This window comes from Engraulis encrasicolus, chromosome 4 (genome assembly GCF_034702125.1).
Source record: "Engraulis encrasicolus isolate BLACKSEA-1 chromosome 4, IST_EnEncr_1.0, whole genome shotgun sequence".
Classification (NCBI taxonomy): Eukaryota; Metazoa; Chordata; class Actinopteri; order Clupeiformes; family Engraulidae; genus Engraulis; species Engraulis encrasicolus.
The window spans coordinates 16,235,959-16,253,566 of record NC_085860.1 but is presented as its reverse complement, the minus strand read 5'-3'; the positions used below and the strand labels follow the sequence as shown (position 1 = coordinate 16,253,566).

The 17,608-nt window shown below is 43.4% G+C and overlaps 1 protein-coding gene across 1 annotated transcript in view; it reads right to left on the bottom strand.

The window, feature by feature from the left end:
- The window catches only part of si:ch211-266k8.4 (TBC1 domain family member 10B), a 76,967-nt gene that overhangs the window by 8,361 nt on the left and 50,998 nt on the right, over nucleotides 1–17,608 (bottom strand). The window contains exons 11-14 of the mRNA XM_063196378.1: nucleotides 14,306–14,413; nucleotides 11,153–11,310; nucleotides 8,425–8,564; nucleotides 2,563–2,796 (exon numbers count right to left, since the gene is read on the bottom strand). Of these exons, the coding sequence (XP_063052448.1) occupies nucleotides 2,563–2,796; nucleotides 8,425–8,564; nucleotides 11,153–11,310; nucleotides 14,306–14,413 (640 nt within the window). The remainder of the gene's footprint in view (nucleotides 1–2,562; nucleotides 2,797–8,424; nucleotides 8,565–11,152; nucleotides 11,311–14,305; nucleotides 14,414–17,608) is intronic.

The window sequence follows — 17,608 nt, the reverse complement described above, 5'->3', positions numbered from 1 at the left end:
CACACCCAACAAATTACTAACTGGCATACAATGTGAGCAAAACCGCAGGCTGAGTATGTCACATATTCATGTGCTATGAATAATTTTACAAACTTTTTAATATGCAGTCAGCAGATTGCTGGGAACCCTTTATAATTATGTGTAATTTACTAGACCGACATATTTTGCGGAAGGAGCAAGGAGACCACTCAGTTCTGTACAACGTCTCAGGCTTCAGAAAAAAATCTTTTGAAGGACTGACATACTGACGTATATAGAGCTTTCACGACCTCTGAAGATGAGAAGATGAAATAGAACTGCCATTTACGCACAGCTTCAGATCACTGCATCACAGTGACCTATGCAGGTTCACACAAAGACCAATGGAGTGGACAGCTTGAGTGGACTCCTCATTCTGCATCCGGAGTGACTCACATTTTCTACAGCCTTGAGACCAAGTGTCTGTTTTTTTCCGTGGAGGTGGCATTTAAAATGTCAGGCCGGCAGGCGGATGAGGGCCCAGGGGACTGGAAAGAGGGGCACACAAGGTATAAATACGACAGCGGCCAAACGGAGGGAGGCGAGTGGCTTTTTACGAGAGCTGCCTGCATTAGCGGGACGACAGAAAAGACCCCCACCATACACACACTAGACACACACACACACACACACACACACACACACACACACAACACCAGACACACATAACACCAGACACACACACACACACACACACACACACACACACACACACACACACACACACACACACACACACACACACACACACACACACACACACACACACACACACACACACACACGTCACTTCCTTCCACACCCCTCATCTTTCCTGCCTGCTTGGAGGCTATGGGGGGTTAGTGTGTGTGTGTGTGTGTGTGTGTGTGTGTGTGTGTGTGTGTGTGTGTGTGTGTGTGTGTGTGTGTGTGTGTGTGTGTGTGTGTGTGTGTGTGTGTGTGTGTGTGTGTGTGTGTGTGTGTGTGTGTTTGGGGCTCAATGAAACATCAAGAGCCACAAGGGCAGGGGGATGCAGGTGGGGCGGGTTGAGGGCTATTTTTAAATTCATCTCTGCACATCCCAACATCCAGACCAACCCAACTGTGGAAAAATGGGACCCTTTTGCAACAAACCCCAAATATAGCTCATTACCAAACAAGTTGAGTTACAGGACACGGTACACTTTGACTAGAGACATACACAGGCTAAATGTCCTCAAATATAACTTGCGTTCCTTCCAAACCACTTGGGGAAAAGGTATTCAGGATTTATTTAGGGTATTATAAATCAGTATTTCCTTCTTCAAACAACATGGACCATTTTCCTCTTTTTAGCCACACAGTCTGGATCCCTCTGGAGCAGTGATTCTCAAAGTGTGGTCCAGGGACCACTAGTGGTCCGCGACAGAGCTCAGGTGGTCCACGAAGGGATTTCTACTTTTCCAAGACGAGTTAGCAGTAAGCTATATTTGTAACATTATTACAAAGCTAAACATAGCTGAAGTCTTATTTTCTCCACAATAAGACAGGCCTGTAAATGAATATAAAAATTAAGTGATCTGCATCGAAATAAGCACCCGTCAGCTGTCAATTCAGTTGATAGGTGGTCCCTGAACATTTTTTTTTTTGGGGGGGGGTCCTCAATCTGAAAAAGTTTGAGAGACACTGCTCTGGAGCATTCAAACATTAGTCTTCATGGAGCACATTTTTATTCCGGCAGTTAGCTTCAATCTCAACTATTAATTTTGGTTTGGTTCTCCTCCAGAAGTATATAAAGCATAAACCCTTGTAACAGTTACTGTTTTCAAAAGCAGAACATTCACTGCTCTCATCATAACTGCCATGATGATTTACTTCGCATGACTCAGCGGTGTGCGCTGTAAGGAAAACAGCGGCCTGGTGACGGGGCATTCAGTGGTAGAAGGTCTACCCTCAATTACTTCCCGACCTTCATAACTCAAAGACTTTTCAAAGATGTCTACAACCCTCTCCACTCTTTTATGACCCGGCCTCAAGCCTACATGGATCTAGGGAGGGAAACAACTCCCTTCCTGGTTACACTGCAGCTCAGTTTCCTTAACAACATAATATTCTCACCTCACCAGAAACATGATTCGGTCTCTCATCAACTAGCTTATTGAGCATGGGCAAGAGGCGGGGGTATGGGGGGGTATCCCACCCTGCAATTAAAATGTCAGTACCGTCACCTCCCTTTCAACACTTCAAATTTGCCAGCCCCTGAATAAAGTTATTGGTATACTTCCTACCACAATGCGTCATTCTGTACCGTACGTACAGCAGAGGAGATCAGAGGCAGATGACAGCCACTTCCTGTCTGGGCTGCTTGATGTGTGTGGCCACACTAAACTATTACTACAGTTCAAGAGGCGGCCGACTTTGATATTGGAAAACGTCTGTAATCATCGTTTCAATTTGACGCACACAGTGGAGAAAAGAAGAGAAAAGGCTTGAGAAAAAAAACCCAAAGAAAACAGAAGCCAAAGTGTAAAGATTTTTCTGCTTTTGACTATGTGCTATGATCTTTTTGTCTGGTTATCAGCTGTACCTGTAGTGTGCTGGCGTGAGCGGGGCAGGCTGGTAGTTCTCCTGGTTGCGGAGCAGGGCCTTATATGGGGTGTAGCTGCACGGTGAGGAGGAGGAGGAGGAGAGAGGACACAGCTGCAGGGAGCTCCGCTTGAAGGCCTTGTGGACACTCTTCCTCCGCCGGGTTCCTCCACGCCCCGCACCCGCGCCCGAGCCTGCCGGGCCCGACTTCAGTCTCCGCAGGTTAGCCCCCGAGCTGTGGAGACACGCAGAGAGTAGAGCAGAGCAGAGACCTGTTAACACACGCTTTTAACACACACACACACACACACACACACACACACACACACACACACACACACACACACACACACACACACACACACACACACACACACACACACACACACACACACACACACACACACACACACAGAACACCCACAACACAACACAACACAACACAACGACTCCAAGCAGGTAAGGAGATGGATGACGGAGCGCAATAGATCACCTGTTACTGTGAGGTCACGCTCTGTGTCAGCGGGTAGGTGTGTATAAATATCATTAAGCTGTCACATTAAACCACCAAGCCAGCATGCGGCCTGAACAGACAGCATGTGCCAAAAAACAAAAAACAGAAACCAAACTGATCCAACAGGAGATGATGACACACATTAATCACCATGAATCACACATAAAAAAACCACACACACTGGGAACACTCCTAAAAAGGCAGAGTGCATCAAAGTACACAAACATGCAAGCACACGCACAGACACACAAACAAGTGCCCACACACACACACTTTCTCAAGCGCACACACACACATTAACCACGCACACACACGCACCCTAGAGTATTGCTGACGATAAACTGACATAAATATGGCCTGCTTGATTTAGCATCAGCACACCACAGGAAGCATCTGTGGGAGAGCAGGTGAGATAGCATCAGATCCCATCCCCTCCCCGTTTAGCATCGGATCCCATCCCCTCCCCGTGTAGCATCGGATCCCATCCACTCCCCGTGTACTAGGCTATGCCTCCAGGCCCCGGGGGAAAGGCAGAGTAGAGCCGGTTCTGAGCAGCCCCATAATGTATGCTGTTCCACCAGTGGAACGCGGTAAATAGTCATTGAAAAGTTAACTCTACCATAGTACTACTCTACTATGACATAACACAGGGCCTTGAGTAAGGCACTACTACGGGGTCATTGCCATTGTGGTTACAGCAAATTTATAACACTGTGTCTTAACGGGTTAATAACCACTGGTCACAAACAGCAGATTTGTCAGCGTTCTTTTTCAGGGGTGGAATAGTAACTTATTACTTTTACTCAATATTGTACTTGAGTAGCTTTTATAAATACTTTGTACTTTTTAAGTAAATTTTTAAATTAATACTTTTACTTGTACTGGAGTACATTTTGATCCAAGTACTTCACTCAATTACACTGGGACCTGGCCCAAGTACTGAGTAAAAAAAAATGACTGAGAGACAAAATGCCATGCACAATAATGCCACAATCCGCCAGAAATGAAAGATTGTGCAGGATGGCACACAGCATTTCCACTATTTTACTATCTTGTATCAATGTATTGGATGATGGCTGGTGCCAAGCAAGAGATAGAGGTTATGGAGGACGATATTCAAGAAAAATAAACATGACATTCTCAAGAGGACAGCTAATTAAAAGTAACTAAGTACTTTTTACTCAAATTACATTTTAAGTGAAGTACTTTTTACTTTTACTTGAGTAGATTTTTAGATAGGTACTTTTACTTGTACTTGAGTAGAATTTAGGCAAAGTAAAGATACTTTTACTTGAGTACACATTTTCTGTACTCTTTCCACCTCTGTTCTTTTTTAATGCGTTTAACAGCGTTTCTTTTTTAATGTATATGTACTACTGAGGGCTTTTTACGTTTTTACTCAGACAGGACACTTTGAGAGTGTGACAGGAGAGACAGATGGGGGAGGATAGGGAAGTGACATTGGGCTAGAATTCGAAAACGGGTCACCAATGTAACAGTACAGTGCCTTAGCTGTTTGAGTCACGGCAAGGCTAGAGTCGGTTCTGACTAATAATCATTGCTATTCATTTTAAATACTGTGTATAGAAGTGTGTTAATTGAGTCTTGAATGAGGTGTTGAATGAGTCTTCATTTTTTAATGAAGGAATGAAAAAAATAAATGTGGTAGTTGTAGTAAATGGGTCAAAGACATTTTGTTGGGTTCAGACGTCAGGTGGTACAATGACAGCTACAGCCAATTAATTTATTAGTAAGTAGTAATTGATGAACTGCAATGAATATGCTTCTTATCTAATCAACTAAAAACAAACAAGCAAAAAATGATCCATACAATAGTGCCATTAGCTGTGGTTTCAGCACCCTGACATGTGGTACAGCTGAAACATCATTGGCCCAAATATATATAAACAGGGTTATGTAAGCATTTGTTTTTTTTACCTTGAACTGTGCAGTTTAGATCTACAGTACTGCACAGTGTAAACCTGTCTGGAGTATTTGTTTACCACGTGTACCATCTTGTTGATGGTTCATGCTGGCTGTTGCCGTCACACGCAGAGGCGATTCTAATGTCAGTGGTGGCCCCAAGCAAATACCCAAATACAACTAACATTCGAAACACATCACAGCTATTATTGTTTAAAGTTGAGCTGTTTTTCACCATCTACTGGCTTTGGGGCCCCCAGCGACTGCCTGCCTAGCCTGGTGACAAGGTGCACCTGTGGTCACACGCGACAGAACAAATTTGATTAACAAAATGGTTGCCATAAAAATGTTCAGGTAATACTTTCTAAAAAAAATAGTGCTGGAACAGTCGACAGGACAAACAAACAAAAACAAGGACATCAGCTAGTGATGACACTAAGGATGACTGAACATGGACACAGACAGACACGAGAACAAAGATAGCGGTGAATAACCCCACATTATTATTTTATTTTTCTTCATCCCAGTGATCAAAATAAACACTGCTGGATTTACTTTCACAGAACACATCGTGCAACATTTCACTCATTAAACCGAAGAATACCATTCTCGGCAACAGTTCTAAATAATGAAAATTTTAATCCTTAAAATTAAGGATTTTCATTTCACAAAATCTAATTTAAGAATTCATTTACTTTTTTGTAGTTGGTGAGGTGGTGAGAATGGGCAGGGAGGGATTCTTGGGTTTAATGAGTGAAATGTTGCGCGTCACTATGATATTCCGGCTGATGGCTTGTGACATGAAGGGGACCAGTGACCTTCCACCCCTTGCTTCCGCTCGCTGGCCCTCCCCTGAGCCAGAAGAATGGCCATGGTTGTTGTAGCCGAGGTGGCCGACCGGCCGGCCGACCCCTCGAAATGCCCCTTAGTTACCTTCAATTAATATCAGACAAAAAAGAAGGGCCTCTTCGGGCACCCCGGCCAGGGTAACTTAATAAACACCTCCGCGGTGGGAGTGCTTTCCTCTGAGAGTATCAGGCGGGGGGTCCTTCTTTCCGACTCACTAAAGGTAGACAAAAACAATGTCAGGTGCCCCCTTTTGAACTCCCGCCTCTTTCCCTCCATCCCTCCCTCCCTGCATCTCGTCAAATTAGAATAATCCATGCTGTGGCCCTTGGGGACCCTGGGCTCATTTGGGCGATTTCTGCCACTTGACACTAAAGCGGGACCTGCTTGGAATGACAGGCATGCGGACGCTTCCCGGGCCCCGGCACAAAAGCCTCACTCAGCCTCGCACTCGCACTCTCTTCCGTCTGAGCGCTGCCACTGTTTTCCCCCCCATGCCATGCCAGACTCAGGGCCATCCTCATCCAAATTCAGCAAGTGTCTGAATGTAGGGAATGTATAGCATAGTGGTAAGGAAGGAGAGCAGGGAAAGCTCTCTCTCTCTCTCTCTCTCTCTCTCTCTCTCTCTCCACCCCTCTCTTCCATACTTGGTGGAACACGGTGGAATTCAACAAGGTCTTCATTGCCGTTTTGGTCTACAACAACAAGAGTGGGCCAAAAACAACATGACCAGATACTGTAAATCCTTTTGCATAATCCCCATCGCTACAATGTAAAGCAGAAATAACGTCAATCAACATTTTCAGACAGACTTTTATGACTCGCTGAAGTTAAAACAGTCTATGAACATCTCTCAACCTCCTTTTAATCCTCTAATCTTAAATAGCACTGCTTTACATGCTAAAAATATATGTATGTACTTCCTGTTTGTCGAATATTCAGATGGAATAAAATGTTCCCTCCGCGGACGCTATGCCAACTATTTGGCTTTTATTATTATGGGCTGTCCCTTCTTGTGATTAAGTTATGTGCCACACACACCGTAGATTACCCTCCTACCTGCAGCTTGAAAAGGGATTCAAGTATTCATTTTTAATAGGCAAAGAATAAAAATACTAACGCCCTATAATTATTATTGAATAGATCTGAATGTGACACCATGACTGTTGAATATGGGCAGGGACAGGACAGGCGACACGTTTAAAGCTTTACTCCATGTTTAACAGAGGCATTTCAGTCATGCGACATGCGGCTCGAAAACAAACTCCACTCCATAAAATGACTAGTGACGCTTAAAGGAACCGGATTTTCTTGCACCGAAAGCCCAGGTGCGACAGTCTCTGTATCAAAGTATGCATGGAAGCCATCGAGCTAGTGTTTTAAACGGCTGGCTCGGGGGCAAGTTCATCATTTGTGCTCAGTCTACTCAGGGCACGAATCCATAAATTTACTGCTGCAACTGCAGACTGTATGAATTCTCCAGATGCGCCGACAGTTGCGGCTCTGACGGTGCTCCCATGGTATTGAACAGCTCTGTGAAAACTGTGCATGGAAAAAAGAGACATTTGGAGGCAACATTTGGAGGGCTGCATTAATATGTGCAACTTCAGGAGTTTGAACAGAGTAGAACAGCTGCTGCAGCCTTCAGCTGTTATGCATTGTGTACTGTATATATAAAAATTGGCCAGTGACCTTTTTTAGCATACCTCTGGGATATTCTCATTAAATATGCAAAGTGTTGATGTTAATGGCCGAAGAAAAATCTAAAGGTGAAGCGTCTTCTGCTCGGTTGCATTGCACATGTAGAGCACATCCAGGGCACAGATAACATACAGTATCTACAGCGACAAAAACAAGCACATGTGTAGGAACACACAGGCACAGATACACACATACACTGTAAAAAAAAATTGAGATGCACAGGATCCAAGATCCGGTTCCGGTTCCGGCAGGATGATAGGGTTTTTCATAGGATCCGGATCCGGTTCCATGATCCAGGATCCGGTAGCCGAGGCTTTTCAGTCAAAATAGTTTGAGCCAACGTGATAAAAAGGGCCCACGTGTGTGAGTAGGCTATGTGTTTCAACCCTTTCATAGGATCCGGTATCCGGTTCCAGATCCGGCAGGATCTTAAGCAGTGGATCCGGTATCCGGCAGGATCCTAAAAATCAGGATCCGGTGCATCTCTAAAAATATACCAGCTGCCTCAGAATTCAAAGTTAATTTAAATCCTTATTGTAAGTTGTGTGAATCTTTGAATTGCAGCTTTTACTGCAACAACACACACAACTTCATACAACTTACTATAAAGATTTAAATTTTCTTGGAATTCTGATTCAGCTGGTGAACTTAACATTTCAAGTTATACCATGCTGTTGCCATTGCAGGGTATACAATAATAAATTAACTATATAAGTTATGACTTATATCACTGATGCAATTTTTTACAGTGTACGCTCAAGCTCACACAACCCACGCACACACAAACACGCACAGTTGCACACACAAGCACGAATGCATGCATGCACGCTCGCACACGCGCAAACCAAGTTATACCCAGTGAGTTTGTCTTTGACCCACCAGTCCTCTGTGGCAGCACTGGCCTCTGTGTCCTGGGAGGTGGTGGTGGTGGGTTTGGGGGCTTGTTTCTGTTTCCTGGACAGGCTGTGCAGACTCAGCCTCTTCTGGCCCTGGCCCTGGCTCCTCCTCTTGGCTTTGCTCTGTTGGGGTAAACCGAGTAGAAAGGAAGAGAAGAAGGCCATTAATGCATTCAGATGCTGTGATACTGTACTGGGCTGGCGATCAAGTGTCAGAAGCGGACACTTCACAATGTACATCCATTTACACTTCCTGAGGCAGGACCTCTCTTCTTGCCCGTAACCGAAAGGCAGAACTTTGTGTGTGTGTGTGTGTGTGTGTGTGTGTGTGTGTGTGTGTGTGTGTGTGTGTGTGTGTGTGTGTGTGTGTGTGTGTCTGTGTGTGTGTGTGTGTGTGTGTGTGTGTGTGTGTGTGTGTGTTTGTGTGTGTGTGTGTGTCTGTCTGTCTGTACACTAAAAAAGATGCATTCTTTGTGCTCAGTCTGAATAGCAGTGTGAAAAATAGCTAGTCTCTCTGAAATCTTGGATTCTACTGCCAAAACTCCCCCTCCAGCGATTCCTTGACCTGCTTTTTGTAAAGCAAAAAAAGAAAAAAAAAAGAGAGAAAAGACGGCAGGTTGAACTGAAAACAGTGATGATATCCACACACCCAAAAGGCCATATGAAGACATTGTTTCCATACAATAGGCCTTACAGTCGACACAGTAGAGTAGTATGAGTAATGCATTCTTGAACAACCAAAATTAGATTCCCCTCTCTTCAGCGTGGTCTATATGATACGCAGGTTTTTGTGCTCATCCATAAAAAAGGCTATAGTCCACATGCCCTGCCCAAGATCTTCTGCAGTACACTACACTCTGGCTGCATTCTGGCTGTGCTTACCACACTTTAAGGCTAAAGGGTTAAGAAGTCACATTGTGCCTTCAAATCCCCCCCCCAGCTCTTGTGAGATGCTCTAAATCCAGTGCTAACCACAATCTTTTAGGATTTATAGCTTAGGAATGCTAATAGCGCTGCTTTTAAAAAAAATACAAATAAATTGAAAGCTCTACCATCATCTCTGGGTTCAATGTTATGGTATTTAGGCCCCATTTACGCACCTGTGGTTTCAGCTAGCTGACTGAGCTAAATACTGAACCTAGGACTGTACTCTGGAATAGATTGGTACACACTGCCATGCGAAAAGATAAAAACAACTTTTGAGGCACTCCTTACTTAAGTTAAAAAGCCTTTAGTAGAGTTGAATGCAGGCTATTTAACGTAAGTAAGGAGTGTCTCAAAAGTTGTTTTCATCTTTTCATGGCAGTTTGGATGCCAACGTTTTTTTTTGATGAGCATCCTTTTTTACTTCACTTGGATACATGACCCAGTGAAGTATTCCCGTCTCTCTTTTTAGATTGGTATACACCTTGGAAATGTGAAATACTGTACAAGTCTACTGTACTGTAAGGCCATAAAACCTCTGCTCTAAAATGTGATAATGTTAGCATTGGAGTTTGTATTGGAGTTTGCAAGACACAGTATTTGAGTCCATGTGACATATTGGTACCTTTGACTGCAATTTTTTTCTCAGGCAAATGCTTTTTTTCTATGGTTGCCTTGAAGCGACTACTGAAATGCAAACACGAATGAATCATTTTCATGGTGCCAACATGACCTCATTCTGGACATACGTAATTCAAGATAGAAATACCACCTTTTGTTAAACGCTTTCTTTCTTAGAAAGAACGAAAAGTCAATCATCCATCATTGTCAGGTGAGGGGAGCTTCAGCAAGGGGTGTGTCTGAGCGTGGTTCCCATATGGAAAGGATATTGTAATATCATACACAAGTTGTACACGTTTTTTTATGAATTCGAAAATAATTTTATATGACAGTGAAAACAGATATGCAATTTGAAAGTGGCCCCTTCTCTCATTCAGAATTATTGGATGAAACTAGTATGAATAATGTACAAAATGTACAGATAATGTCTATGATACAATTACTTTGTATGCTTCATACAGTGTTTTGTTCATACAACAATTCTGTATGAGACAACACCAAAAGGGGGCACTTTCAGGAGTAAATGATACATGACATATATAACGCTTTAGAATAAGGTTCTTCTAATAAGCGTTTATAGTTATGGGCAGTCATGGGTGAGCGGTTAGGGCGTCAGACTTGCATCCCAGAGGTTGCCGATTCGACTCCCGACCCGCCAGGTTGGTGGGGGGAGTAATCAACCAGTGCTCTCCCCCATCCTCCTCCATGACTGAGGTACCCTGAGCATGGTACCGTCCCACCGCACTGCTCCCCATGGGGCGCCACTGAGGGCTGCCCCCTTGCACGGGTGAGGCATGAATGCAATTTCGTTGTGTGCAGTGTGCAGTGTTCACTTGTGTGCTGTGGAGTGCTGTTTCACAATGACAATGGGAGTTGGAGTTTCCCAATGGGCTTTCACTTTCACTTTTTTTTCACTAGTCTCTAGTAAGCAGGTAGTAATACCCTTACAAGTGCCCAATAACATGCTTGTTAACTTAAATAGACATTTTTAGCTGCAAAATTGATTTTACTTTGGCCATACTAGTAAATATTAGTTTATTACTTTTGCCAAATATGATATTTTCATGAATATTTACATAGGCAGCACAGTTTCAATGAGCAGCATAGTTGCAGTACCTTCTCTGGCCACACAGTGCACCTTTAACATTTTTTTCCGTATGGGTTACCTGAGTCTGTGGAAGGGCCTTGGCCTTGGCCTTGGCGGGCTGGGTCACAGTAGAGCAGGGCTTGCCGTGGCCGCCTGGCTGGCCCACCACCACCAGGTACCGCTGGGCTGTGCGGAGCATCCGCACAAACACGTTCTTGGCCACGCAACCGGTGGTGTCTGAAGGAACACAGTGCATAAATCAGAACATTGTTTTTAGACCAGGCTAAGCTACTCCCTACATATAGAAAGTCCTAAGTGGCTAAATATTATTAAGTAGCTCACACGGTGGAGACCTACATCAAAGTGGCTCAATTAAAACAAAGATCACAAAAAAAACACAAATAGCCTAACTATACAGTCCCAGGAAAAAGTTTGTACACCCTTTGACATTTCTTACATTTCTGTCAAAATTGGTCATAAAACATAGTCTGATCTTTCCAGAAATCACAAGAAGGAAAAACCAGAGTCTGCTTTAACTAATTCAACCCAAACATTTACAAGTTTTCATATTTTCATTGGCCATAAGATGTAAACATTCACAGGACAGCAAGGCATAAGTAAGTACACCCTTGCATTCAATAGGTTTTAACCTTAAGTTAGTCGCAATAACCTCAACCAGATGTTTCCTGTAGTTGCAGATCAGATTAACAAAACAATCTGGATGTATCTTGTCTCCCTCTTCTTTAGAAAACTGCCCTTCTTCAGCAAGGTTTCTGGGATATCTTTAGTGAATAGCTTTCTTGACTTCATGCCATATCATCTGAAATGTTTTTGTCAGAGCTTTGACTGGGCTATTCCAGAATGTGTATTTCATTCTTATGAAGCAATTCAAATGTCAATTGCCTCTAAAATATGGGTAGTTGTCCCATTTCAGCACCCATCCTCTTGTGTGCCTCAACTGTGTGACAGACTACCTCACATTCTTTCTGTTAAATATCTCAATAAACTTCTGAGTTCATTGTTCCACTGATAATAGCTAACTGACAAGGGCCTGAGGCACCAAGGTAGCCGCATATAATGATGCTGCCGCCACCATACTGAAAAGTGGAGATGATGTTTTGGTGAAGGTGTGGTTCTCCAGTTCTCCTCCAAACATGATACTATGTGTTCCCCTGAAAAATTCAACTTTAGTTTCAACGTTGGTCTACTGAAGATTTAGCAGTAATTTTATGAAGCATATAAATGCTTTTTCGCAAACCTCAAAGTTGCAGCAATATTTTTTTGGACAGAAACCCCAATAATTTTAGATTGGCAGAATGAACCCCATTTTTAGCTTTTCTTGGTTACATCTCCACATCTGAGTATGGTGGCGGGAGCATCATTATATGCGGCTACCTTGCTGCCTCAGGCCCTTGAAAGTTTGCTACTATCAGTGGAGCAATGAACTCAAGTTTATTGTGATATTTTACAGAAAAAATGTGAGGAAGTCTGTCACACAGTTGAAGCACACAAGAGGATGGGTGCTGAAATGTGACAACAACCCATACTTAAGAAGCAAATCGACATTAGAATGGCTTCATAACAATGAAGTACACATTCTGGAATAGCCCAGAAAAAGCCCTGACTAAAAACAATTGAGATTATATGGCATGAAGTCAATAAAGCTATGCACTCCAGACATCCCAGAAACCTTGATGACGAGAGGCAGTTCTCTAAAGAGGAGGGAGACAAGATACATCCAGATTGCTTTGTTAATCTGATCTGCAACTACAGGACAAGTCTGGTTGAGGATATTGCAACTAACTGAGGGTTAAAACCTATTTAATGCAAGGGTGTACTTACTTATGCCTTGCTCTCCTGTGAATGTTATAGCCTTATGGCCAATAAAAATATGAAAACATGTAATTGTTTGTGTGGAATTAGTTAAAGCAGACTCTGATTGTTCCTTCTTGAGATTTCCGGGAAGATCAGACCATGTTTTATGATCTATTTTGACTGAAAAGTAAGAAATTTCAAAGGGTGTACAAACTTTTTCTTGGGACTGTAAGACACAATTTTTTGTGAGTTAGTCTGAACACAAACAACCAAGCAACCCAACAAAGGTAAAAACACAACCTCTTTGGCGAAGGTAATTAAATACATAACAGACTGGAGTGCCAGTTAGCTACCCATAAAACATGTGAGCCCTTGAGAATTGCTCGTCAGGATCATCTGTTGTGGCACACAGCGCAACACTGAGCATATGGCACCGGATCATTTGTTTTGTTTTATTTTATTTTTCTCCATTTCCAAAAACAGCACATTGTTCCGGACATGTGCGTCTGCAGCAGCAGTGTGTGTGTTGCTCAGCTGTGCCAAACTTTGTTTTTGCATCACATCATATTTACACAGGTGGCGTTCACTCTTCTGCCTCGGGCCAGAAAACTACACAAGTTAGCAAAATCTGTACGCACGCACGCACACACACACACACACAATCACATCCCACCACTCAGCAGCCAACCCAACACCCCCACCCACCCCCAAAACCACACGCACGCACACGCACACACACACATACACACACAATCCCACCACACAGCGGCCAACCCAAAACCCCCACGCCCCAAAACCATACACGAACACGCACGCACGCACACAAAAGTGCAATGCAATCTTCTCAGCAAAGCTAGATCATACCCCTGTCCCACTTTACTTGTTCCATCATTTTCTGCAGTTTGGGGGACACCTGAGGACATCCTCCCTGAGAAATGGGTCACACCCTGGGACTTCCATGCTCCCAGGTGAGGTACTGTACAGCCTAACACCTAAAGCACCTTCAAACACAAATATGTGGCAGCTGAGCATCCCTCATTTTGGCATGTTTGCCTGGGCGCCATGCCAACACTGGAAAAACAGAGCCACCTTTACTCTACTGAGCCACGTAGAATACAGTACGAAATGGCACATTTACCGAGGAGGCAATACATCTAACTTGCCATCTTGCTAAGCTTATGTAGCCTCCCGCTGCATCAGTGACTAATGGGACTCCAACACGGGATTTGTGGAATCAATGAATTGCTTCCTTGTGAGCGACCATGAAACGCCAATGTGAGAAGTGTGGTAAATCGGGAGGACAATGAAGCTCGTCAAACTCCCTTTCATAATGCCATCCACAAACCAATAAGCCTGTGATGAGCGTCCAACAAAACTGGCGTCATCCAAGCCAAGGACCAAGAGAAAACAGATTCACCCTTTGTATGGTCCTTGGCTCCGAGCGCTGGTGGCGTTTTGGCTTCCGTCTTGTGGACTTTAGGCTCTGTGGTCGGCGGAGATGTACAGTTGAGCTTCGAGACCGAGTCTGCTGGGAGAAACAAAAAAGAAGAAGAATGAATGAATGGTTTCACAAAGCTTTTAAATGGACGTCACGTCTCAACTGCTGTGGAACCACTTGGGCATACTTACCGTAAGTAACATGTCTTGTTAGCTTCTTGCATATGATAACAATGGCAACTGATGCTATAACCAGAGCTCTAAATTACCTTTTTTCATCACCAGCCAAAACGGCTAGTAGATGTCACTCTTACTAGCCACACACTCACTAACATACACTTACTAATGGGTGAACGTGTCTCATAAGTTCGTCTTTCCAACCAGCCAAACTGAAATTTCACAAACATTTGGCCGGGTGGCTAGTGTTAATTTAGAGAACTGCTTATAACTAATGGGGAAAAAACTAATGTTGACAGACCACCTCCAACCCCCATCCCCCATAATCAATTGCCCACAGTCAACATACAGCCATACATTTCCAACAATGGTCCCAAAAAGCTCACAGAAATCACACTGTAAATCTGTGTCATTTGTCAGCGCTAGTTTCAGGTAGCCTGGTCCTGACCATCCCATAATACTACCATTTCATTTCGTATTTATGGTCTGGCATTTGTTTGCTCTGAAGCGATTGTAGAAAGCAGGAAGTTTGCACTCAGTTATAGTTTGAAATTATTGGACACCTCTCACCCAATCGCTGGCAGTTACTCAACAACAACATAGCGCAGACCAATGGCTCTGGCGCAGATGTGTACGTCATTGTCACGAGCGTTCTCTCCCTTTCGTCCCCACGTGGGGGGCGTATTCGATTATTGGCTGTTTTCTGGGGGGGCGTTGCAATCAAAATTCTACTGCTCCAGGCACTCCACAGAGAAGCACGGCCAGACTACAGTAGTGGAGCCAATCCTTTGGCGGAAGTACGTAGGATGGCTCGCGAGGCTAGGTTTCAGGGCCTTCTGTGATTACAAGTATCAGCTTGTTTTTTTTTTTTTCGACATCAACCTTTGCAGGATTGCGTTGAGCTGAGCCATACATCCACCGTGTCCCATAAAACCTACAATACAAGTCTCTATTAAACTCATTCTCATGGGGTAGACTTTCCCAGCAAACTCAGCATCTATCCATTTCTATTAAAGACTCATCTCGGTGGAATTTTGTGTAGGCAGGAGAGCAAACCTACGTAGGGGCCAGAGAGGACGGACGGTACTGATCTTGGAGGGTTAGAGGGCAGTGTGTGTTTTTCCAGGCTATAATTTGCTCAGTGCGATGACTCTTAATGGAGCGGAACACAAAGGGCCGTCCCACCGGCATCTGTTTCAACGAGCGGGAGCCCAACAGATTAGCCGGTGATGCAGAAGCAAAGGATCACCCCCACAAGTCTAATGCAATAATAACAGAGCCGCAACTCTGAAGAGAGATGAAGGATAATCCCCTGATGACAGTAAAGATTTTTCAAACGGAGGGAGAGGGGGAGCTTTTTTTTTTGTAGGTCTTTCTGGAAGGTGTTCATATGCGTTTTGATCAGTGGGAGGCAGTGTTCTGTGGTAACTTCACAATGACCACGTTTACGTGACGTTTTTAGTTCTGAATTAATAATTCAGAGTTAAATAGTTGTATCAGGTTTACATTGAACTTTCATTTAATTCTGAATTGTGGCAGGTATATAACACTTTAGAATAAGGTTATTCTAATAAGCGTTTATAGTCTCTAGTAAGAAGGTAGTAATACCCTTACAAGTGCCCAATAACATGCTTATTAACATAAATAGACATTTTTAGCTGCAAAAATGACTTTACTTTGGCCATACTAGTAAATATTAGTTTATTACTTTTGCTAAATATGATATTTTCATGAATATTTACGTAGGCAGCACAGTTTCAATGAACAGCATAGTTGCATTACCTTGGTGTCAGGTTTACATTGAACTTTCATTTAATTCTGAAATGTGAAGTGTTTACATGACGTTTTCAAAGTGGAATTATGCTTTATTCAGAATTAAATGCAGGTCATTCTGAATTAAATGTCTCATGTAAACGACGCCATTATGTATTGCATACTATACTGACATAAAATGTGACCTTGAAACACTACACCACCAAAGCAACCTGCTTGTGGAGTCGGTTGTATCACCACTTGGACCCAAAATTAATATGCACATTATTTGTGTCCTGCAGCATGCCATCACACTTTTTTAAAGCCAAAAGAGGTAAAAGTTCAACTTCTTGTTGCAGGTGTGAAAAAGTCTGATGACTTTTAGGCAGAAGGGTGAAAATTGATACCCTTTCCAAAGGTGTGGATGCGTTTGGCTCCAGGCAATGTTACAGGGTTCCACCCTTTTTTGTCCGACTCAAACCCAAATGAACACTCTCTGTTCAGAATGGGGATCGTGGTCGACACCCAGACCCTGACCCATCACCAACACGACCATGACACTTGCATTTCGCTCATGGTTAAGTAGTTTAGACCTTATTAAGGTGAGTTCAGGTCTTCAGGCAAACTCGTCTAAAGAAGCTCTGAATGACGGACACAATGTGAGCAATAAAAATTGTAAAGTGTAAAAGACGCTGTGCGGGATATTTGTCAACTACTTTGAACCATTGGTGCACATCTGTTTTACCACCATGACCATGACCATGACACACCACCTCTTGATTGGGACCCTTTGTGAGGGGAAAGTGCCCTTCAACAGCCTTTGCTTTATTTAAAAAAAAAAGTATTTATTAACTCCGCCAAGAGTTTATGTTTTCGGTCGCGTTGGTTTGTCTGTCTGTCTGTCTGTCTGTCTGTCAGTCAGCAGGATAACTCAAAAAGTTATGAACGGATTTTGATGACATTTTGTTGAAGTTATGGGAAATGACAAAAGGAACAAGTGATTACATTTTTGTGGTGATCTGGATGCAGGAATTAAAAAAAAGATTCTTCACCATTGCGGGATAGGGCGAATTTTGACATTCCAGTTTCTAACTCCATAAAAACAAGGCAGAAAGACTTGTAAAAAAATGAGTGCAACATAGTCAAATGTTCTATCAAACAGCATCCTTGGCGGAGGTCTGCACTCTCTGAGTGCCTTTCTAGTTAATGATAGGATAGTCAAGAGTATGACAGGAGGAGAGTGGGAGAGAGAGAGATGGGGCAGGGCTGGGAAAGGACCAAGGATGAAACCAGGGTACCCATGGGCCTGGGCATGCAGCAAGCCCATATGTGAGGGGGTTGGGGTGCTTCGGAT